Here is a 23,116-nt window from a genome sequence, read left to right on the forward strand (position 1 = left end):
AGCCTTGAGGCAACAGCCTCAAAGCAGCACTGCCAGTATATAGGTAGGTGGTTTTTTGCTTTTGTTTGTTTTTTAAAGATTTTATTTATTTTTAGAGAGAGGGGAAGGGAGGAGGTAGGTGGGTTTTTCTGTATCTTGCGCCAACCAGAACAGCTACCAGCAATGAACACAAGTGAATGGAATATAAATCTAAGTGTTTACAATTTTGTATCACTGTGACCAGTGATTGTCTTACCAAGTAGTGAGACCAGGAGGGTGGAGGAAGTGGGAATGTCTGTTGCCACATTTTAAAAAGTTGATGGGAGTATATAATCACCGACTATTTACTAAGCATCTCTTACGCTGAGCAAGCTGTGGGGGTAAAACAAAAGAATATATGAGGCATTTCCAATCATGTTGCATCACCTAGCATGCTTACATCAGTGTTGGAAGGAAAGAACTATAATCATATCAACATACCAACACAGTTGCAAGAAGAAATTACGTGATTTGAAAAGTGTAAATGTAAAAATATCAAGTGAATACCCATTGACACAAAGCAAGTTTCTTTGCTTTAAGCAACGTTAATTTTGAGTACCTATAAATGGTGGTGGTTTACACACATTACTCCTTAAAAATCCTCAAAACCCCTGATTTGGTCATCTTCTAGTTATGCAGAGCAAAGTTTTGAAAACCGTATTTCCAAACTTCCTCGCCTACTCTCTCCATCCTGCCCCCGTCGACGCAGTCCCATCTGGAACAAAGAAAAATTCCCTGTGGAAGTGAACCTAGTTACTCCAATTAAACACAAAACAGTCAAGTGAAGGAGCGCATTCTTCATGGTCGAGCCCCGCCCCCGGGCAGCTTTGCTATGGATACTCCCATCAGCCAGCATAGCAAAGGCTGTCGCTAGGCGGCCGGTGGAACCCGGGTGCCCAGACGCCTCTCTGACCCGCGTCGCCGCCCCCCAGCCGCCCGCCCGCGGCGGAAGCAGCGTCCGCCCCGCGCCCCGCGCCTCTCGCTCCCCGCAGCGGTTTCACGGCGCGGGCGGCCGGAGGCCCGGGTGATGCCGGGAGCGGAGTGAGTGAGGCCATGTATCAGGTGCGGGAGGATGTTCAGAGGAAGAGGCATTTGGAAGCCCAGGGGCCTTCCCGGCCGGATGTAAGTGCCGCCGGGTCGCCCCAAGGCTGGCGGCGGGTGGAAGGCCGCCCCGCTGCCCTGACCCGGCCCGTGGGCACCGACGCCCGGTTCCCCTTTGTCCTCCTCTCCCCGCCGTGCCGCCGCCCAGTCCCGGGTGAGCGGACTCGGTGCCCACGAAAACAAAACTGTAGATGCGTGTTCGGCAAACGGCCAGAAGGGATTCTGGCTCCATGCGCAGATGTTTAGGTATTTATGGAAGTCCCACCTCACCACCTCCGAAATAAGTGTCGCCCTGCGGGGGAAGCGGCCCCGCTCCGGACCGATCCCGGAGAGGCGAGGCCGGTGGGTCGGTAGCAAAGAAGGGAGGCGCGGGGGGAGGGGGTGGCGATTACACTTACTTGTTCTTTGCTGACTTCCTCAGAAGGGCGGTCAGTGTGAGAGCGGGTTCCTGTTATGAGTGTGTCTAACTCTGCAAGGGCCAGGCTGGCCAGAGCATCCATTTATTGTGGTTTGAGTCCCAATTAATTGGTCAGCTGCTATGATGGGCTTTGAGATGGTGCAGCTTAAGTTTTGTAACTTCCCTTCCTTCCCTTCCTTCCTTTTTACTGAAACTACACCTAAAAACAATAAAAAAGGAGAAAAATCCCCACTCCAAATTTAAAAAACTCACACACTTTAAGGTTCTACATCTTAATGGAATAAAGAGCAACTAGTGGGAATTATTGTTAAATGTTTATTGTGACAGGTGGACTGTAAATTTCAATTTTAATGATTTTTGCTGCAATCATTTTATTTTACAGTTGGGATTACGATTAGGCATGTGGTACTGGAAAGATGAAACCAAAACTCTTGAATTCAGAAGGTAAATTTTAATAAAACTTTATTATAGCTTTTATAAAAAGTACATTTGCTTGTGGTAAAAATAAAAATAAAAAATTAAGCAATACCAAAGGTATAGAGAATAAAATAAATATTCGCTGAAATCCCACCAGTGTAAGCCCCTCAATGGCAGGAACTATCTTACTCATCGTCCTGTCGCAGAGCCATCTAACGGACTTCATAAAGTAGATATTCACTCAAAGTTTATTGTTCAGTAAACCAACTAAATTCAAGCAGAGAAAGACTAGAGGCAGGGGACCAATTAGAAGGTTAGTTGAAAGAGGATTACAAATAGTTATACAGGTAAAAAACAGAGTCAGGACCAAGCCCCTGTTGGTAGCAATAGAAAGAAGGGTGCAGGACTAAGACATATTTAAAAGATTGAATTGACAGGGTGTTTGGATAGAACTGATAGAATGTGGGGCCTGGGTGTGAAGGCAGAGGGAGAACAAGGTGTTTAGGTTGACCCCCCAGGTATCTACTTTGGGTGATTGGGTGGCTGGGATTGCCCTTCACCCATATACAGAATAAAAAAGGCAAAACTGGTGGTGTGTTTAAGGTTGCTATGACGTGTTCACATGGATACATGTTTTAGACTGTTAGACAAATGGGGCTGGAGGCCAGGAAAGGAGGTGGCTAAGCAGATGTAATTTATAGTTACATTATATTTAATGTCAATTAAATATCAATAACTTAAAGCCTAAAGAGTACATTAGAGTCACAATCAAAAGTTTATATTTCAAAGAGTATTTATTTCAGTATTTGAGTCATCTGTTGTTTCCAAAGCAGTGATTCACAGAAAATTCTGTTGAGTAGCTCCTGAAACATCACACTCAGTGAATGCGAGGTAGACAGTGAGAAGGACAGCAAGATAGCTTTGGGATTAGACAGACAAAATACATTTTAAAGCACAAGAACATATGGAAATAAATTTTTAAGTGCCGACATTTTTTTTAACATTCATATATATCTAAAGGCCATCTCAATCCTCTCTTCTATGATGAAAATTGGACCATACTTTTTACCTACTGACCTTCTTTGTAAATGAAGATAATTTGTAGAACTTTTCAAACTACTTTTCAATACTAGTCTAATAATAACCCCACGGCAAGTGGCACTATTTCCTATAAAAGCCTACTAATAAATTCACAGATATCAATTCCACACTGACTTTCTTGTTTATAAAATATTCATATTCATAAACTAAAGTTTCTTTTGGCTTATTACCAAATTATTCTTTGAAAATAGCTTAATTGCTTTTCACTAATTTTGGAGAATATACATGGGGTGATTGATTTAAAAGGTACAGTATATGGCATAATGTTGAATAAAAAAGGCCAGACACAAAAATGTAAATACTGTATGATTCTATTTATATAAGAGTTTAAAATAACAGATAAAATAAAGAACTGTGACGATAGAGGTCAGGATAATAGTCAGCTTTAGGGATATATCAAACTGGCAAGGGCTGGGGGAAGGTACAAGAATCTTCTGTGGTGCTGGGAATGGACTATTTAGTTATCTGGGTGGTAGTTATGTGGGTATATATTCATAGTAAAAAATTCATCAAGCTCTCTTCTTAAGAGTTACATACTTTACTACATGTAAGTTATGGTTCAGTTTTAAAAGTTAAAACAAAAAACAAAACCCAAACTCCAGACTCTGTGGAATATACAAATTGGAGCAGTAGGAGTGATGGGAAAAGGCATACCATGAAGAATAGATGGGGGAGAGGGTTCTTTTGTGGTGGGGCTGCTTTGTGTTAAGGTAGCTCAGCATGGCAAACCTCAGAGTATCAGGATTACCTTGGAAGTCCACCTGCTAGGGACAGTACTGAGGAAGAGGAAAGCAGAACTTTGTGTGTTTTAGGTCAGAGTTAGTGTTTGGATTTGATGGAACTATAGGCACTGATTCTCTTTTAAAGTCTAAGCATATCCCATCACAAATTAAAATGTCGGTTTGAAGTTGGAGAGGACTCGTGAGCTGGAACATGCTCTTTTTTTTCAGAGACAACGCTGCAGAGAGTTACCTCACCCCAGTGTGCGGTGATGAGAGGCAGAGGAGGTTGAGAGGTGACGGTGGTAAGGGTGGGGGCTGCATAGGCCAGAAGACAGGGAAGGCTTCCCAGGGGAGGTGATAGCCCAGCCAAGACCTGAGGAGGAGGAGTTGACAAGGCAAAGGGAGATTTGGTTGGGAAGGAGGAGAGTGCATTCTAGGCAGAAGGAACATGTGCAAAAGCCCATTGTTCCAAGTGTTTAGAGACAAAGTAGACCAGGGTAAGATAATGAAAGGTCTTGCATATGATGCAGAGGAAGCTGAAATTTATGGTGATTAGAATCACATTTTAGGAAAATGACTGTGCCTGCAGTATGGAAGATAGTTTGGAGGGAAGCAAGACTGGGGGCAGGGAGCTGAATTAAGGAGCAGTTGCAGAGATTTAGTTGATAGGTGATGGTGACTAAAATTAAGATGGTGGCAGAGGGAAGAGGTGGGAGTAGAGAAATCAAAAAGCTATTGAAGAATGAAGTGATTAATGGACTTAAGGGCTTAAGACTGATAGAGAAAGCAAGGATGACACATTTCCTGGCCTGGACACCTGGATGGGTGGTGGCACTTCTTTGCTGAGATGGCGGAAATAGGAGCAGTGAATACAAGTTAAAGGGGAATGAGCCCAGTTCTGGACATATTGAGTTAGGTGTCTGTAGGGTGCCCAAGCACAGGTGTCCGATAGACAGATGGGTCCATTTCTATGTCTGCAGAAAAACCTGAACCTTAAATTGGCATTAGTTGAGTAGATGAAGTTACTCAGAGGAATGGAAGAGAGAAACCAGAAGGAACCCTGAGATAGGCCCTCATTTAGGGAACATAATTGGGACAAAGGGCTTGAGGAGACAAAGGAAGAGCAGCCAGAAACAGGGAGAAAAATTTGGAGTGTCATGAATCCAGATAATCTGCTTTGCAAAGTAACAGCTTGACCTCAGGGATATTCACATTCAGTCTGGAAATCTCTGCCTTGACGTTAGTCTCCTTCCACATGGGGTAGTCCACTTTTTACACCTGCTAGCCAACCAGGGCTTGCAAACTTCTAGGTATTCTCAAGTTTAGATCAAGAGAATACGATCCCTTTCCTCTCCAGCACCTTGCACTTCCTGGCATCTCACCTAGATGAATAACACTGGAAATCTTACCCTTCGAGAAGCCCTGGCGCCCTATTCACAGGCAGATCTTGCCTTCCCTTTTCAGATTATACCCTGAGGGAGATAACTATCAGAATACAACAGGATACTCATAACCTCCATACAAGAAATGGACACACAGTAATGAGCAGGGAAAGATGGTCTTTATTTCTTAATAAGCAGTTAAGAAGAAAGAGACAGTAAAGAGTGGTTTGCAGGGAGCCCCGGGTTCGGATCCTAGCTCTCCAGCTTACTAGGGGTTATCATTTGTCAGGTTACTTAGTCCTGCTAACATCAGTTCTCTTGCCTATAAAATCAAGTAATAATGCCTCCTGAGGAATAAATGACGGTGCTGCATAACTCATCAGCATGCACGCCCATTTCTTACTTGTTAAAGAAAGAATACCCCTATTCACAGGCCACATCTGGGCTGGCCCATGAGGCATTTGTCTCCCTGACAGTGTCAGCAGTCCTATCTCTTCTTATTTCAAGTGCCCCTATGCCCAGCTGGGAGAGAACCAGCAGCCTCTGTGAATCTTTGCCAAGGTCATTGAGTCCCCTGAGGACATACAGAAGAGGATACTACACCTCCAGAAGTCCTGAACGTCTCTTGTTTTTCATTACGGCCTAAGAGAAGACTACTGACTAACCACTGAAGAGCTCTAACTTGTGTGGGGGCCAAGAGTGGTCTACATTTTAGTGGTGGGTTCTACAGGGAAAATGTGATTTTTTTTATCATTTATTTCAGGGCAAAGGGAAACCACATGATTATGTTGTAATATTAAGAAAACAGATTACCAAAGTGCAGTCTGTAAAAGGACCAGATCCTAAATGGGTGGTCAGATTGAGGAGGGCACAGAACTAGCTCAGACTGTGGTTGGGGAGCCACTCAGAGGTACAGTTCAGAGGACAGTTTTCATTGAGTACTAGTGACATTTTCAGCGACTCCAAGTTGCACTGAGAGTGTAGGCTGCCTCTGCAGCTATGGCAGGGCACTCACACAGAAACCCATCTCACCAGAGAGTTAAAGAATGACTTTGGTCAAGTGAAAGGCCACTTGGACAAGTTTGAAGTAGGAAATGTAAATACGGACTAGAGGTTTAGCAGTAAATGCCAGACCATTGGCTAATGGCCGGCAGTGCCTGCCACGAACTTCAAACCATGAGACATGGGTCACCTTCTCTAAGCCTTTGTTCTCTCCATCAGTAGGGTGACAACCATCTTTTAGATGTCCTCTAACCCCAAATTTTTTATTTTATAATTGTAAGTTCATTTGACTTAGTTCATAGAACTGATCTACATGATAATCTCAAATGTATTCTTTCAAATTTCTTTTTTTTAATTTATTTTTAAAGAGAAAGGAAGGAAAGGAGAAAGAGAGGGAGAGAAATATCAATACAAGAGATGTTGACCTGTTGCCTCTCACATGCCCCCAACTGCAGACCTGGCCCACAACCCAGTCATGTGCCCTGACTGGGAATCAAACCAGCAACCTTTGGGTTTGTAGGCTGGCACTCAAACCACTTAGCTACACAGCCAGTGCTCAGATTTCTTATTTTAGGGCACTCTAGCCTCCAATGATCTCAGGCAACCTAATGAGGCAAGAAACTTTGAATTACAGGGATGGGACTGAGAAAAGGTACTCAATAAATAAAAAAATTCTTCCAAACTTATGAGCTTTGTTTCTTGTGAAGTTACTACAACATTTTCAGATGGAAATATTTTGTGTATGATGCTATTCTGGAGGCTGCTAATACAGAGAATATAAAATCTGAAATTTTAGTCCTTTTCTAGAGGATTGTTCCATATATAAATGCGTAAGTTGGGTCATGCTGTGCCTCAAATTCTCTTTACACTCCACTCATAATGTATCCTAGTCCCAAGATTACATAAGCTATGGTCATGATGTGATTCGTTTTCCTAGGGGAAAAGGTTAAGTTCCTTATTTGCTCATTTCTATTACAGTTTTGCACCTGCAGTAGAACTCAAGGAAAAAGGAAGAAAAGGCAAAGCAGTCCACTTTGCTGAAATTGGTGGTGCAGCTTCAGACAGGTATCTTAACTTTCCAACCATGATGGCACCTCCCAGCAGAATGGGTTAAGCCTTTACAAACTCAGAGAAGATAACATTCCCATTCTCCTAGGTTGAAATGCAAATACCCATCAAGTAAAGAACATACATTATTTCATAATTACGGTAGGAGTTACAATAGTCCCTATAAATGCATCCTTGTAATAATTTGCCTATTAACAAATTTTTAGCTTTTTATACTTCTTTTAAAATCTGAAAATGGTGTCTACATCATAAATAGATTATTTAAATGATCTATTTAAAATGGAATTGGTCTTTATACTTTATGTCAGGCAATGTACACTCCTTGTACCCATAGTATGGTACATATAATGTTTAATAAAGCATATTCTGAAATGATCCTACCTTAAACAACCCAAGCAGCAGACTTAGGCTCCTGTTACTTCATAGTAAAAGCCTCATCCACCTTAGGATAGAGTAAATACAACTAAAACCTTTCAAAGCACTACTTGAGACTGTTACATCCTAAAACAGGTTGACAGATAAAAGGTTTGCCTCAAGAGATGCTAAGACACCCCAAGCCTTAGAAAAACGCGGTCAGCAGGGCAACGTTACACTGCACGATGCTAAATGTGAGTAACTGCCTCCTCGTCCTTACTGCTTATCTGATACGAATCTCTAAGGCAGCTCTTGGCTCCTCTTGAAATTGTCCATCTTTTTTTTTTTCTTCCAGTTGTTGCTTTGCTTTTGCTACAAGAATCTGAGGTGCAGCGGGTCTGTTCTTTTACAACATTTATGAAGTATGTAATGCTCATGAGACATTTTAGATCTTTTCTCCTCTATTTTGAAGTTATTCTATCTGATAAATGATGACAAATCTGATTTTTGGAGAAAGGCGTGGGGCTGGCTCTATGCAAGCCATCCTCTCAGTGACCTAGGCCAAAGAGAGAATGCCAGAAGTCACAGGATCCCCTAATAAGATCCCAGGGCAAGGGGTTTGGAGAGCATATTGTCAGAGGTCCTTAAAGGCTGCACTCTATTTATATAATAGTTAAAGGGTATACATACTCACTTACTGAAGATCAGTTTTCTATATTAGTTGTGTTTGGCAGCCCCCAAAGTACTAGGTGTGTGACTCTGGGCGAGCTTCTGAGTTCCTTAGACACAAAATCGGAAGTAATGGCGTCTCATGGCTGTTAATGGAAGCTGTTTCACATGGCACCTGCGCTCATGAGTGCGCAGTGCGAGTTGGGTCCCCAAGGCTATTGGCAGCTTTGCCACATTCCCTCAGCATCCAATGAAGGCTGCTTTGGTGGACACCTGAGATTCTCTGACTGAAGATCACTCCGGGGCAGGAGCACACTCAGCCTGACTGCAGGGCAAGCAAGGAGCTCTAGGGCGGCAGTCCCCAGCCTTTCTGGCACCAGGGACCAGTTTCATGGGAGACAGTTTTTCCACAACTGGGGTGTGGAGTGGGGAATGGCTATATAGCCTGCCACCAGATGCAGCTTAATTGTCACTTGCCACTCACTGACAGGGTTTTGATATAAGTCTGCAAGCAATTAAATTATTATGGTCTCTGTGCAGTCAAACCTCTCTGCTAATGATAATCTGTACTGCAGCCGCTCCCCAGGGCTAACATCACTGCCTCGGCTCGCCTCAGATCATCAGGCATTGGATTAAGGAGCGTGCAACCTAGATCCCTCCTCCTGTGCGCAATTCTCAGTAGGGTTCGCGCTCCCCTGAGAATCTAAGGTCACTGCTGATCTGACAGGAGGCGGAGCTCAGGCGGTAAGCGAGCGATGCGGAGCCGCGGTAAATACAGAGGAAGCTTCGCTTGCTTGCTCACTTCTTACCTCTGGCTTTGGTGTGGCCTGACTTGTAACAGGCCACGGACTGGTACCGGTCCACGGCCCAAGGGTTGGGAACCCCTGCTCTAGGGAATTAGTGCCCCAGAAGCAGCCTTCAGTCTGTGATGTGCCAGAGAGAGAGTTGGTAGATGACTATCCCAGTTTCCATCTATCAGGGTAACTTGGAGAGGTTTTCTGCGCTGTCTTCCAGAGTCCCCTACAGAACTGAACTTCATTCGTCCACAGTGATAATGAACTTGTTAACCTCTTTGTTGGCTTCCTTCGCTTTCCTATCTCACTTCCCCACTCTCCTGCTGATGTTTCCTGAGATCTCTTTCCAAGTATGCTACTTACTTTCAGATCTCTGTCTCAGGATCAGTTTCTGGGAGAAGCCAACCTAAAATAGGTAGTTATTAATATCCTGAAAAAAAAATTGCAATGCTCACTTTTATCCTACTTTCAAGGAACAGTTAAGGAAAGAATGCCAGAGTAAGAATTTCCATTTGGGTTTAGAAATGAAGCATCAAAAGTCTTGTAAGAATATATAGAAAGAAAACAATGACTTCTAGTATAAAAACAAATGAGAAAGGACTGTAAATCAGGGCAGTTTTTTCAGAGAGCAAGACTTATGAAACTTTAATATATGTACGTATGTACTATGTCCTAACAATTTCACTTAGGAAGTTACTCAGAAATATGATTATAATAATAAATGCTGCAGTAATGTCTATAATGTTTTTGAAAGATCTAAATATTCATCCATAGAAGGCTAGTCATATAAATTATGAAATATAGAATACTTTATCCAGCTGTTTTAAAGAGTGAGGAAAATCTATTCATAGTATTTTGAAAAGAGGTCCTTGCTATACAGATGTAAGTGACAAAAACAAATTATAAAGATTTGTGTATACAGCATTGTCCTGTTACAAAAAATTAAGGTGTATTCATGGATATGTATGTGTGTTGGTGTGGGGGGGGGTACCTTGTTTGTGATTGTCTGTGCTTTAGAAAGTTTAATAAGGACTCATAACAAACTTGTAGCAGTGGATACCACCAGGGAATAGGATGGTGACAGAGTCGTGAGAGGAGAGAACTTACTTGCTACATTTGTGTACATTTTTTAAACAACAGAAAAATATTACTTGTATAATAAAAACTTTGTTTATCCTCACCGGAGGACATGCTTATTGATTTTAGAGGAAGGAGAAAGGAAAGAGGGAGAGAGAGAAGGGGAGAGAGGTAGTAGAGGGAGGTAGAGAGGGAGGAGGACAGAGAGACATCAATCGGTTGCACCCCAAATGGGGACAGAACCCACAGCTTAGATATATGCCCTGACTGGGAATCGAACCCACAACCTTTCATTTCACAGGATGATGCTCTAACCAAGACACATAGACCAGAGCTAAAACTTTTTAAAATTTAAAGTTAATTGATAAGCAAAACTTATCAATTTAAGTTATCAGTTATCAAAATGATATTTGAACATCTGACCTTCCAAAAAGTGTTGTTTACAAAAGTCAGATTTCTTACATCTTCAACAGTATAGTAATAGAACTTTAAGTGGGAAATTAGTTGTATGATAGGCACGATCACATGTATTTCTATTTATTATAATGTGTGTTCTTACATATTTTTTATGAGAAACTTAATGTTTGAAATATGTTAGTGTTAATCTCTTTTTCTTTTCTTTTTTTCATCTCCCTATAGGAATAAGAATCTTGACAATTTCCTCATGGCATTATTGTATTATTTATCTCATTACTTGGAAAAAATCTCTTTGGAAAAGAAGCCCAAAAGCTGTATGGTGTAAGTAGGATTTTGTAATATGCTCTAGAGTTTTATCACTACCAGTATTAAAACTAGCTTTTGTCTAGGGTGAAGAAGTGATGGAAATTTTTAAATCTTTGTAGTAAACTAGAACATTTTACTTAGGATGAGTTTACCAGGTTTTAAAGCTCACTGAATAATTCAGATGGATATTCTGGTAACAAAATATTCCAGATTATATAGACAAGTACTGCCTAATAGAAATACAGTGAGAGCCCTGGTTGGTATGGCTCAGTGGACTGAGCACTGGCCCCAGACTGAAAGGTCACTTGTTTGATTCCTGGTCAGGGCACATTCCTGGGTTGCTGGCCAGGTCCCTGGTTGGGGATGTGTGAGAGGCAACCAATCTTTCTCACATATCCATGTTTCTCTCCCTTCCTTCCCCTCTCTCTACAAATAAATAAATAAAATATTTAAAAAACATACAGTGAGAGCCACATATGTAATTTAAAATTTTCTAGTAGCCATATTTTTAAAAGATAAACAAATACAAGTGAAATTAATTTTAATATATTTTATTTAGCCCAATGACCCAAAAATGTTATCATTATAATATGCAGTCAACATTAGGTAGTTATTGATGAAATACTTTACTATTTTTTTGGAGTAAGCCTTTGAAATTTGGTACCTGTTTTATACTTAGAACATATCTCAATTTAGACTAGCCACAGTAAGTGTTCAATGGCCACATGTAGCTCATGGCAACCATGGTAAACAGTGCAGATTTAGATATTATTTGTGTGCTTTCTCTTGCTAATAGGTTTGTAAGCATCTAGTTAAAAAACTAGGAATTAGTCCTGGTCAGGTGGCTCTGTTTGTTGGAGCATTGTTTCATACACTAAAAGGTTGCAGATTCAATTTCCAGTCAGGGTATATACCTAGATTGCAGGTTTGATTCCCTGTTGGGGTACATATAGGAGGCAACCAATGGATGTTTCTCTTTCACATCTCTCTCTCTCTCTCTCTCCCCCTACCTGTCTTTCGCACTCTCTAAAATCAATAAACATGTCCTCAGATGAGGATTAAAAAATATATTTTTTAAACTAAGAATTAAAAAATTAATAGAGTTAACCAAAATAATATTCTATATCACAGAGGGAAAAAACCACAACATTTCTTAGGCTGCATATTTAGAATTTAACTGCTTTAGACAAAGGTGACTCAGAGCTATGCACCCAGGGCAAGAACCTGGAACGCAGAGTCCAGAGAGAACAATGCCTCTCAGGCTTGGTGACCTTTCAAAAGCCATGGAACTTTCCAAGTGCCCAGGCTGCCTTCTCCAGTAGATGTGGAATCAACCCAATGATTTAGCTGTTAGGAATGTAGGTAGAGTCATGAATCTGTTGCTGCAGAATGTTTTCGTAATGCAAAATCCTTGTATACAACCAAGCAGTTTGATTTTATGGACAGATAAATGTATCTGGACAGCAGTTTTGTGAAGAACCAAATAAATAATTCAAACACTGCTACTCCAGTAAGCCATCATAATAAGCATCATCTGTCTTATTTCAGGGCTGCATTTCACAGCAGGGCATCCAGAGATCACAAAGTGTTTCTGTGAGAACAAGCAAAAGGGCTCAAGCCAACTATGGGCTCAGAAGGTTTGAGGAGCCTTACTATTCCCAAAAAGAAACTTATTACACTTTGGTGACATGTTAGCTTATATTTTATAGGTGTTTTCTCTCAATTCTGAGGATTATTGTTAATCTAGCAGAGAGATTTGCTTCATAATTTATATAAATAGATAACAAAAGAAAAGTTTCTTAGTTATTTAAAAAATTCACAAAAACTTATTAGAACACAGCGGTATAAGATAGGCTTTCTTAGAAGGAATTAGTGATAGAATAATAAACAAGAAAATAGGAACACTCTCTCTTGAGCACTCCTGTGTCTTCCTCCCACCTTCTGTCCTCAGACATGTACCTTTGCTTTCTTCCTCCTAAGCTCCAAGGTTTCTCATGAATTTTCAACTAGGGGAGCAGTGAGCAGCAGCAGCTTGTCCTGGGCTAATCCTCTGAACCTGTCTCCAAGGGCCCTTCTTTTGCCTCTGTAACTTGTTTCCTGAGTCCACACAGCCCAGCTGGCTCACTTCTTCTGCCTCTGTGACTTCCTTTCTTAAGGGCGAAAGCAGCCTTGCCTAGGCTCACTCTTCCTCTGTCTCCAAGAGGCCAAGGCAGCTCTGCCTAGACTCACTCCTGCTGCTATGAGCTTGCCTCTTCTATCTTTAGCCCTTCCTTTGTTTCACCAACCCCAGCTTTATAAAAGCCCTTTCAAAATAATACAACAACAACAACAACACAAGACTTAAAATGATTGATTCTATGATGTGATTCTAAAAAGTTATGGTGACTTTATTTTCAGGCTTCCAGTAGTCTATTGGTTTATTATAATAGAATTAAATATAGGTTGCATTGAGATATGTGAATAACTTTAAGGAAAAAACTTATTTTTAGTCAAACTAGTGAGGTATAACATAGAGATAACAATAGTACCTACTTCACAGAATAATAATGCATATTATCTTAAACTAGTGCGTGACCCTTGGGAGTAAAGCCTATAAACTGTGAGAGAAGAGCAGAAAGGGGCGTAGGAGGACAGCAAAGATACAGTTTGGTGGTTTTAGATGATTAAAACCCTTAATTGAAGAAAAAGGAAGAAGCCTTGTCCTCATTTTACAGATGAAGAAGCTAAGGCTCAGGAGGTTGAATAATGGGCTAACACCTATAATTGATGGAGCTGACATCAGAACCCAGGTCTGTCTAACTCAAAAGCCTGTGTGCTATGCCCACCCCCTGCTACCAATCAACTAGGCTCACTTTTCCACAGTTCAGCCATTTATAATTAGGAATTATAGTGTATAGATGTTGATGTGAACAAACCTGCGTCCATCTCTGTACCCCTGCTTTGTTTTGTTTTGTTTTTTAAGTTTCCCTGCTGAGAACTCTGACCTAACTAGTCTCAGCCAGCACCAAAGCCCCAGTTAATGATTAGCTGCGTCCTGTAAGCTTACACAGTGTAATTTAAAAGATTCCTGTGAGTAAACTGTTAGAATGGCATAGCAACCAAGATAAATATCAAACTGGGTGTTGGCATCAGTACTAAGCAAGTATCCATTATAAGACCACCAAGACACATGGTTCCTGATTTGTTTTGCATTCTTTGCTCCTTCATCTTGTCAGTTGTTAGTAGTTCAGCTATACTAGAAAATATTTTCTGTAATAACCATCTGGTGGCAGAGGTTAGCTATGTAGACTTAGACCGCTGTATTGCCTATCCACTCCAGTCTTACCCTTGTAAGTAACTTACCCTGTAATAAATTCTGTTATCATTAACAGACTTGCCTGGTTCACTTTTCAGTCTTTTTTGCCTTTTTTTTTAATTGTATTTTTTCCCCATTACCATTTATCCCCCTTATATTCTCCTTACCCCACCCCTGCATCGTTTCTCAGTCTTAAGATACCCCTGTGGTTCAACGGTCACTGTACCTTCACTCCACCTTCGGACATAGTTTCTGAACAAAGGCACAATTATGTGTGCACTTTTTTAAAGTGTATGTAGTTTTAAACATTATGTCATGAGTATTTTTTTATTATAGTTTTCATAATTATAATTTTTAATGATGACATAACATTCCATCAAGCCCACGTATGTTATTAACTTACTGACTTACCTATTAAGAGACAGTATAGTATAGTGGTTAAGGATACAGACTTTGGTGCCTGGCTTAAATCTCACAGGGAGTCATATATTAAGTCAAACTGTACCTGGCTGTATTACTACAGCCTGTATTACTCCTCATTTTATCCCTCTATTTTACATATTTTGGGAGTTTCTAGTTTTTATGAAGACAAAAGATAAATAATGATTATATTGAATATCCTCATGCATTAGATGTTCCCTTAATTATTGAATGGTTTTTAAAAAGAATATATTTCCAGGAAAGATAACTGGATCAAAGTTATGATCGGTTGTATGGTACTTGAAATTATTAGTTTTTTTCCAGAGGATTATGCCTGGGTTTATTTGAAATGCCAGGTTCTACCCGGACCTGAACCAGAATCGTTGACAGAAAGAACCATTGGGAATCTGCACTTTTAGCAATAACCCCAGGCAATTCTTCATATATTAAAACTTAAGAACCCTTGGCCTAAAAGTCTCAAGGTGTTTCTTGATTGTTGTTGTTTGTCTTGTTTTGTTTATAACAACAAAAGAAGGATATTAGCTACTGGCAGTTATGGCAAAGTAGGGTGAACAGTGAGGGAGGGGACTACTGAAGAAAACAGGGGGCAGGCACAGTGATGGCCATTGGGGTGCTTGCTGGAATGTGTGCTGGGCTTATATGAAATTTGGGCATTTAAAGTTGGAACCTGATTTAGCTATTCCAGAAACTCATTTTAGAAATATTCCTTTAGAGAACGGAGGGAGAAATGTACAGAAACATCAATGTGCGATAGATACATCAATAGGCTGTCTCTCATATGTCCCCAGCTGGGGACCTGGCCCATAACCCAGGCATGTGCACTGATAGGGATCAAACCAGCGATCTTTTGGTTTGCAGGCTGACACTCAATTCACTGAGCCACACCAGCCAGAACCAGAAACTCTATTTATTTCAGGCACTCACAAGCGTTCTCATCACATATGATAATGTTTTGTACATTGAACTATGTATTTTATCCTCAAACCCACGTCCCTCCCCCCACATCATATCCTCATGGGATCAATCTACTGCTTAACATCAGAAGGGGCAATAACTTGTTTAGAGTGCATTTCATTTGGTTTAAATCTTTCTGAAAATTAACTCAAGGATGAAAGCTAGTGACACACACCTTTTCAATAGCAGTCATTGGAATGTATTGATAGCAATACTGTTTTCTTCTATACTGCAAAAACTTCTAAAATTAGGCTTCAGACATATTGTAACCTAAGAACAGGCTGTCTTTTAAAGTTCATTTGCAATTCAATTGGCACTGGGGTGTGTTTTCTCTGGGAAGAGAGATTATTGTAATTGATGTCAAAGTTTCAGAGTAGTAGTAGTCCACAGATGCCTGCTTAGCAAACACAGAGACAAACATTGAGCCCCAACTCTTAGTAGGATCATCAGGAGCCCAGGGGAAGCTGAGGTGGGCGTCACCATGGCTGTTTTAGCAAAACAGCAGAACACTGGGCTGCCAGCTGCCGCAGAAATCAAGATAGGTAATAAATTAGGACTTCCTGCATATACAATTAAGGATACATGGCATAAAGTATAAAGAATCTATGAAAAAGTGAAAATTTACCATAAACTTGAGATGCTGATGGTGATGATAAATATCAAAGGAGTTCGAGGACCTTTGCCACAGCTTGAATAAACTAAATGAAAGGATAAGCCAGATGTATTGATTCACTTGTATTTCTTTCACAATAGTTTATACTTCTGACTTTTCATTAATTAAGATATGTGTTTTCCAAAATTAATCCAATTATCCTTTTTCTTTTTAGGGGCCTTGTAGAGAAAAAAGAGATGGAATTGGTTTTAAGTAAGTTAGAAGCAGCCCAGAAATACTTGGCGCAGAAGTACTGTGTCCTTGTCCTGGGTGTGGGAATGCCCGATAAGCATCACATGTGCTGCGGAAAGTAAGTGCACACTTAGAATTTTATTCCATCTTCACTTGTTTGTATATCCACATCTTTAAGACTCTTCAATTTGACTTCTGGTGCCCTTGAGAAAGATTCCTTTTTGGTTGCACAGAATAATGGGGCTCAGTGTAAGCTCTGTCCCAAACACATGCAATGTCTCTTTTGAGAGAGCCAAGTGAGTATGGGGAGAATCCCAGAACCTCAGCTGATATTTTAACAGCCCTCTACTGCTTGGGGATTGAGATTTCAGCATCAGAAATATTCTGTGGTCCGAATATAAGCTATTTCAAGTCCCTAGAATAACTACAGCTCTATTATCAGAAGGAAATAACACACTCATGTGGGGCAGGAACTCTTTTCAGAGTTGAGAACTGCACACTCTTTGAGGCCCAGGCAACAGGCACGGTGCTGTCTGGCTGACCCAGGGCAGCTGGCTCCCACTGGCGGAGAAGCTGACACCATACACCCAGTCACCATGCCACAGCCACCAAACTCTGACATCAGCTGACCAAAAGGCATCTTGCCATCCCAGCGCGGACTGGCTGGCTTTTCATCCATTCTTTAATGCATGCAGAAAACACACTGCTTTTGAAATCACATGCTCCTGTTGCAAAACATTGCTGGGATGCCAATTCAAGCTGAGGACCGTGGAGCTAACTGGCTTTTTAATGTGCTTACTTACCCGCCAGTCATTCTCAGACTCGAAGTAACAAACAGAAATGAGTCATGCTTCGCTTCCCACAGCCAATTTGTTCTCTGGTAGGGACCGCTTGACAAAAGTGGCTGCATGATTAATCCTCAGGATCACCAGGGTTGACTTCCAGACACCATCTTTCTGACTCCAGGCACAGGCATTGCGGTCTGCCCGGCAAGTGAGGACGTGGTCACTCTTGGGAGCTCAGTCGATACCTGTGATATGTGCATGGTACTCCTTGAGCTCATGTGCTTTCACCCACCGGATCCCGTTCTTGTAAATGAGGACTTAGTGATTATTGGGGCTAAGGGCAACCTAAGTACCGTCCCTGTACAGGTGTGGCAGGTGATTGGCCTAGTACAAATTGATGCAGGGACTTTATTCTTAGTGTTTTCAAGAATAGAAAGTTGATTCTTCAGAAAGCCCTAAGAATCTTCTCACTGCAGATGAGGAAATGGACTCAAATGGAGCAATCTTCCCAGGGTCATCCAATGAACTGGTGGTACCGGATTAGAATTTTGGTAGTTCGGATGGGTTGAGCAGTCCGGGCAGCTGGGCAGAGACTTCACGGACTCTGCTCAGTCATCGTGAACAGGCTCTAGCTCAAAAAAATAATTTAATTGCCTATACTTAATGTTTAATCTTTAAAGAACATATGCATTGCAAACTAATTTGGGAATAAAAAATACAGTTATATTATAATTAGAGATTTTATCACATCTTTTAGTTCCCTGGGTATAGAACCTCCACATAAATTATTGCACTTTTGATGGTACATTTTTATTACAGTGTAATTTTTATTCAAACTTTTAAAGGAACTAATTTTGTTTGTAAGCGATTGCCTCAATTTAGTACTAGCTCACTTTCAGGAGATATTGGTCTTTTTTTCTCATTATATGCACCGTCACCTGCGTTTCTCCTGCCTGTTGGATAGCAGTTGGAAAAGGATCAGTTTAGATCTTACCACCCACCATACTCGTAAGAAATTTCACACAAGTCAAAAGCTGAACAAAGGATATTGAGGAAAACAGATTATAGCATGTTTTTGCCAGTAGAAGTTGTTAACTGGCCATGGTATTATGTCCTTGAATGGTGTTTATATTGTTCTTTTGGTTGTTTTTATCCACAAAATAAGGACAATGGTTTTTTTGCCAGCTGTGAATGATTAAATGATTTTAACATATCTTTATTTCACTTCCTCCCAATGTGAATAAGCTAATATTTTCATGAGAACATTTTCATGAGTATTTTCTGACTTTTCCTCTCTAATATGTACATGCTTAATATCGGACTAGAATACCTTTTGCTATTTATCTCTGGAGTTAAAGATTTCAGTAAAACCAGCAATTTGGGGGCTGTTAATTTAGTGCTTTCATGTTTCTTGAGAAGTAGGAGGACATGCCTTTCTCTTCTAAATACATCTGTGGAATCTTGATATCATAAAAGCTTTGGCAGAATTTCGATGAACACGTTCAGTGAAAGTTCTCTGTATTTTCCAGGATAGATAAGAAAACTCCGTGCATGGCACACGCTGTGGAATTAGATATGTTCTTTGGTTATTGCCAATTCTGGCTCCACCCTCACCTCTACATTAGGATTTATACCCTCCTCCTGTGCTCTCAATACAGCTGGCCCCTGATGGGTGACCACAGAGGCGATGCGTTTGAGGATGGGGAGAAAGGGCTCCTTGAAGCTCAGGTGTTTAAATCATCCTTAAAACCCATTCCCCACTCCCCACCGCAGTCACAAGCACCAAGGCCTCTTTCTCCTTCCCCCATGCACAGTCCTTTGAAATGTTTCTTCCCTGATAAAAAGCAGGTCTTGACCTTCCTTTCAACCTGATTTCACCTAAAGCAGCAGAGGGCTAGTGGAGCACAACATTTTTTTTCTCTCCAGTCCAGAATAATGGGCCTGGGCCTAAGTTTTGCGTCCTTGCAGGAATGACGGATGACATTTTGGTGGTTTGGATACAATCGGTACTGCATTCTGTACTTAATTACTGTGGTGTGGGCTACATCAATTGTCTTTGGTCTTGAAGAGAAGAAGAAGTCCTAGTTTTATGGCAGCTTGAGGAGAGGGGGAGGAGAGTGTGGGGGAGGAGGTTCATGAAAGAAAAATAAAGGAGAGAAAGTGTGTGTTTCCTGGGCAATTACTCCATCATTTCAAACTTCGCTGAAATGGTGCTGGTTTGGGTTGTGCCAACGTAATACTGCTCTAACCCTCCCAGAGCACAAACTAGCTTGCTATTCCACAAACAAAGTTTGGCTGGTTTCCGCTTCAGCTTGGCAGGTCTGTGTGGTCTCTGGTTTCACCTGGCAGAGTCTGCGGAAGGATGGAAATACCACTTAGGCACTCCTGTCAGACGGAGGCTTCAGGTGGCACAGAAGATGCTGAAGCTTGTCCCAGAAAGTTTCTGCTGGGCTCTGTTGTTTAATTTTTTTTAACTATTCTGCAAAACATTCTAAAGAGAAAGCTTGTTTCCCTTGCATTCTGTATGAGGACAAATGTGGACCTCTGATTGGCCTGTGTTTTAGTATAAGCTTTACCCTTAATTAAATATGTATCTTTAGACTTGAGTCTCAGTTTTAGTGTTCTCAGCTATAAGGCTGACTATATCACAGCGACATTATGAGAACTCAGTGTTATAATATACATAAATGACTTAGCATAGTACTTGGCACAAAGTCTATACTTAGTAAATGTTCACTGTAATTAACCATTGTCTTAATTTCTTCGTTGAAGACTTACATGTGAGGAAACCAGTGTTTAAAGGAAGAGTCTGTAGGAGAGGACTAAAGGGTCACTGGTTCGATTCCCAGTCAGGGCACATGCCTAGGTTGTGGGCCAGGTCCCCACTTGGGGGCACATGAGAAACAACCACACATTGATGTTTCTCTCCCTCTCTTTCTCCCTCCTTTCACCTCTCTCTAAAAATAAATTTTCAAAAATCTTTTTAAAAAAAGAGATAAGGCTCAGTTTACACACCTTATTAAGAAGGAAGAGTACACTGTCCCCAGTCTATTGATTGCATGGCATAGATTATATTTGCATGGCATACTGATATAGTTTTATTTCTTTTGGCACCCAATAGCCATAACCATTAAGATATTTTTTTCTTCATTTTAGACTTACCCTCTAGTTGCTTTATTTCCATACTAACACCTTGGGTTGCCTCTTCATCATCTTTCCACTCTCTCCACCTCCCGAACACTCACATCACCAGTAGCATTTGAAAGAATACATTTCTTGGCTGGCTTGTTTATCCTGAATTTATATAGGTTAACTTTTGAAGGACCACTCTAGGGATTTTGATATGGGTAACCTAAGAAGTTGGAGAAAAAGATACTAGAACTCATTATCAATGCATTTTGATAGCATTTATGTGTCTCAGTAGTCTTGGGGTCACAGGTAATGATCCTGCAAAGTGACTTTTTGAAAATAAGGGTTTGCCTAGATCACTGAAAGATTGATCTTTCATATCAACCTATAGTTGTGATTTGTTATATTGTAGGGAGAAAATATCAAATACACAAAAAGACTGGAAGTTCTTTGAGGTGAGTAAGTTATGTTTTGGGGCTTTTTTCTTTGATACAAAACATGAAACACAGCAATGACTAATAACCATTTGTCAGGGACTTATTCATAGTGAATGTCCTTTCTCTAAAGGATGCTAACAAACTATATGCCACTATATGCTCTGATTTTCTTCCTGCTAAGGTGAGTACATGTATAATTTTCCACAACTTTTTAGGAATGTTGAGAAATTGGGTCATCTGGGTTTATATCTACTTAGCAGTGTTACATAGACAGGTGGGAGTTTTTCATATCATAGCTGTGGGTGTGATTCTAGTCTGTTTCCCATTGTAGTCCTTTTATACGTTCTGTGCATACGTAGCTTGGATTGTCTTCCGACGTCAACACTTCACAGAGATTGAGGAAGAAATAGGAAGGCTCTTTCGTACCAATATGTTCAATATTCCTCGAAGGAAACGTGAGGATGAAGAATCAGGAGGAGAAAAGAAACGCATGACTTTTGTACAATTCAGGTATGACCTTTTGACTTTCCTAAGCTCAAGGACATTTCCAGAAAACAAGATGATGGGACCAGATGTCACCTTTCCCCCCCGCCATAGGAGAATGATGGCAAAACGCCCAGTGATTAAAACAGCCATTAACATGCGCTCTCCAGTCATGTCTTCTCTGCTGCCATCTCTCAGAGAAAAAGCTCAGAATATCCTTGAGAAAAAGTATAATCAAGTAGGCACCAAATTCTCAGCCCAGATACAAGAGCATATGGAAAATCTGGACTCTGTGCCCATGCCAAAGTAAGTGGCCCAAGGAAAGAGAAAAGAGAGTCCCGAGTGCCATTTCCTAGGTTTTGCTGGGAGGGACAGGGGCTCAGACACCATGCTTCTCCCAGAAAGCTGAACAGAGATGAAAGCAGCATCTTCCTACCCACCCCCTCCTCCTTTCCACCTGCTCCCTTTCCAGAGCAGCTCTTGGTACACCCATCTAGACTAGAAAAGATCGCTAGAATGTTAAGCTGGACTTCACATAGTTCTAATTTGAACGAGTGAGGAGCAGACTTTAAAAGGCTGAGGTTTTTCCAATAAAAGAATCATCTTTGGGAAATAGGCCAGTACAAAATCTGACTTTGGGCTGTGTTTTTTGACCCATATATAGACCACAGTAGTGGTTCAGGGAAGCAGGGAATGCTTAAAAAAAAAAAAAAAAAAACTTAGTCTTTGGCCTCACTGCTTCAGCTATACCAATAATTCTTTTTACAGAGTTGGCATCTTGGGGGAGCCTCGACGTCTGTTCAACCCCCATACTCTTCTCCCCCTTGAACCAGAAGAAAACATTAAATCATCTGCGAGACAGTCTTTTCTGACAGAAAGAAATCACGTGAGGATTCAGGATACACTGGACTTAGCTATGAGCACACTGTCCTCTCAAACAGCATGCCCTAAATAATCTAGTAGATTCCATTTCTGTAATTAAATCCCTGTAATTAAGTCACTACTTGGACTTAATTACTTCACATATGATTAGTATTTGTTATTATTAAACTTTTTTAATTATTCAAATTATTTTGTTAAAAGTTCAATGATACACTATTAAAGAAATCTGGGAAGATCTTGAAAAGCTCATTGTCCTATGTTTAATAGTTTGCTTTGTCATTTATTTGCCTCCTTGGCTTCCATGTGACTAGAGTAACACATTGGGACATTTAGCCAGTGTTCTAGTAGACTAGTGAAGAAACATTCTGTTTATTCATTCTAAGTTCCTTTCTTGCTTTATGAGAAATTTTCTTTGGTATGTTTGAAAACAAATTTCATAAAAACACAAATTAAATATTGCTAACATTAAATCTCTTTTTTTAGATTTTATCTATTTATTTTTGGAGAGAGGGGAAGGGAGAAAGAAAGAGAGGAAGAGAAACATCAATGTGTGGTTGCCTCTTGTGCGCCTTGAACTGGGGACCTGGCCTACAACCCAGGCATGTGCCCTGACTGGGAATCGAACTGGCGACACTTTGGTTCACAGGCTGGTGCTCAATCCACTGAGCCACACCAGCCAGGGCTAATTCTCTTTTTATGGCTATATTATTGGCACTAGGACATAAACTATATCTGATTTTTTTTGAAGATTTTATTTATTTATTTTTAGAGAGAGGGGGAGGCAGGAAGAAAGAGAAGACCTGGCCTGCAACCCAGGCATGTGCTCTGACTGGGAATCAAACCAGCGACCCTTTGGTTTGCAGGCCAGCACTCAATCCACTGAGCCACACCAGCTGGGCGGTACGTCTGATTCATTTAAAATCCTTTTAGCATATATGTTTCATTCATTTTTATTTATTCATTTAACAACAAATATGTACTAAGCTCCTTCTCCATCCAAAGCCTTGTTTGGTGTTATGT

At 40.8% G+C, this 23,116-nt stretch overlaps 1 protein-coding gene and 1 pseudogene across 1 annotated transcript; one reads left to right on the top strand and one right to left on the bottom strand.

The window, feature by feature from the left end:
• Positions 1-888: 888 nt before the first annotated feature.
• PPP1R36 (protein phosphatase 1 regulatory subunit 36) lies at positions 889-22,357 on the top strand. Its single transcript, XM_090272076.1, has 11 exons — positions 889-1,140; positions 1,920-1,981; positions 7,140-7,226; positions 7,740-7,837; positions 7,939-8,005; positions 10,763-10,861; positions 16,364-16,498; positions 20,707-20,749; positions 21,063-21,241; positions 21,329-21,520; positions 21,983-22,357. Exons 1-11 carry the CDS (start codon positions 1,072-1,074, stop codon positions 22,167-22,169), a joined length of 1,218 nt encoding a protein of 405 aa, XP_090128202.1. The 5' UTR covers positions 889-1,071; the 3' UTR covers positions 22,170-22,357.
• LOC150016914 (actin-related protein 2/3 complex subunit 1A pseudogene) lies at positions 16,860-17,781 on the bottom strand (annotated as a pseudogene).
• Positions 22,358-23,116: the final 759 nt, after the last annotated feature.

This window comes from Furipterus horrens, unplaced genomic scaffold (genome assembly GCF_987537825.1).
Source record: "Furipterus horrens unplaced genomic scaffold, mFurHor1.1.pri manual_scaffold_3, whole genome shotgun sequence".
NCBI lineage: Eukaryota > Metazoa > Chordata > Mammalia > Chiroptera > Furipteridae > Furipterus > Furipterus horrens.

Coding starts and splice junctions, on each gene's coding strand:
- PPP1R36 (XM_090272076.1), top strand. CDS start 1,072: ATGTATCAGGTGCGGGAGGATGTTCAGAGGAAGAGGCATTTGGAAGCC. Junction 7,838..7,938: donor TACACTGCACGATGCTAAAT/GTGAGTAACTGC, acceptor TTTTTCTTCCAG/TTGTTGCTTTGCTTTTGCTA. Junction 21,521..21,982: donor GACTCTGTGCCCATGCCAAA/GTAAGTGGCCCA, acceptor TTCTTTTTACAG/AGTTGGCATCTTGGGGGAGC.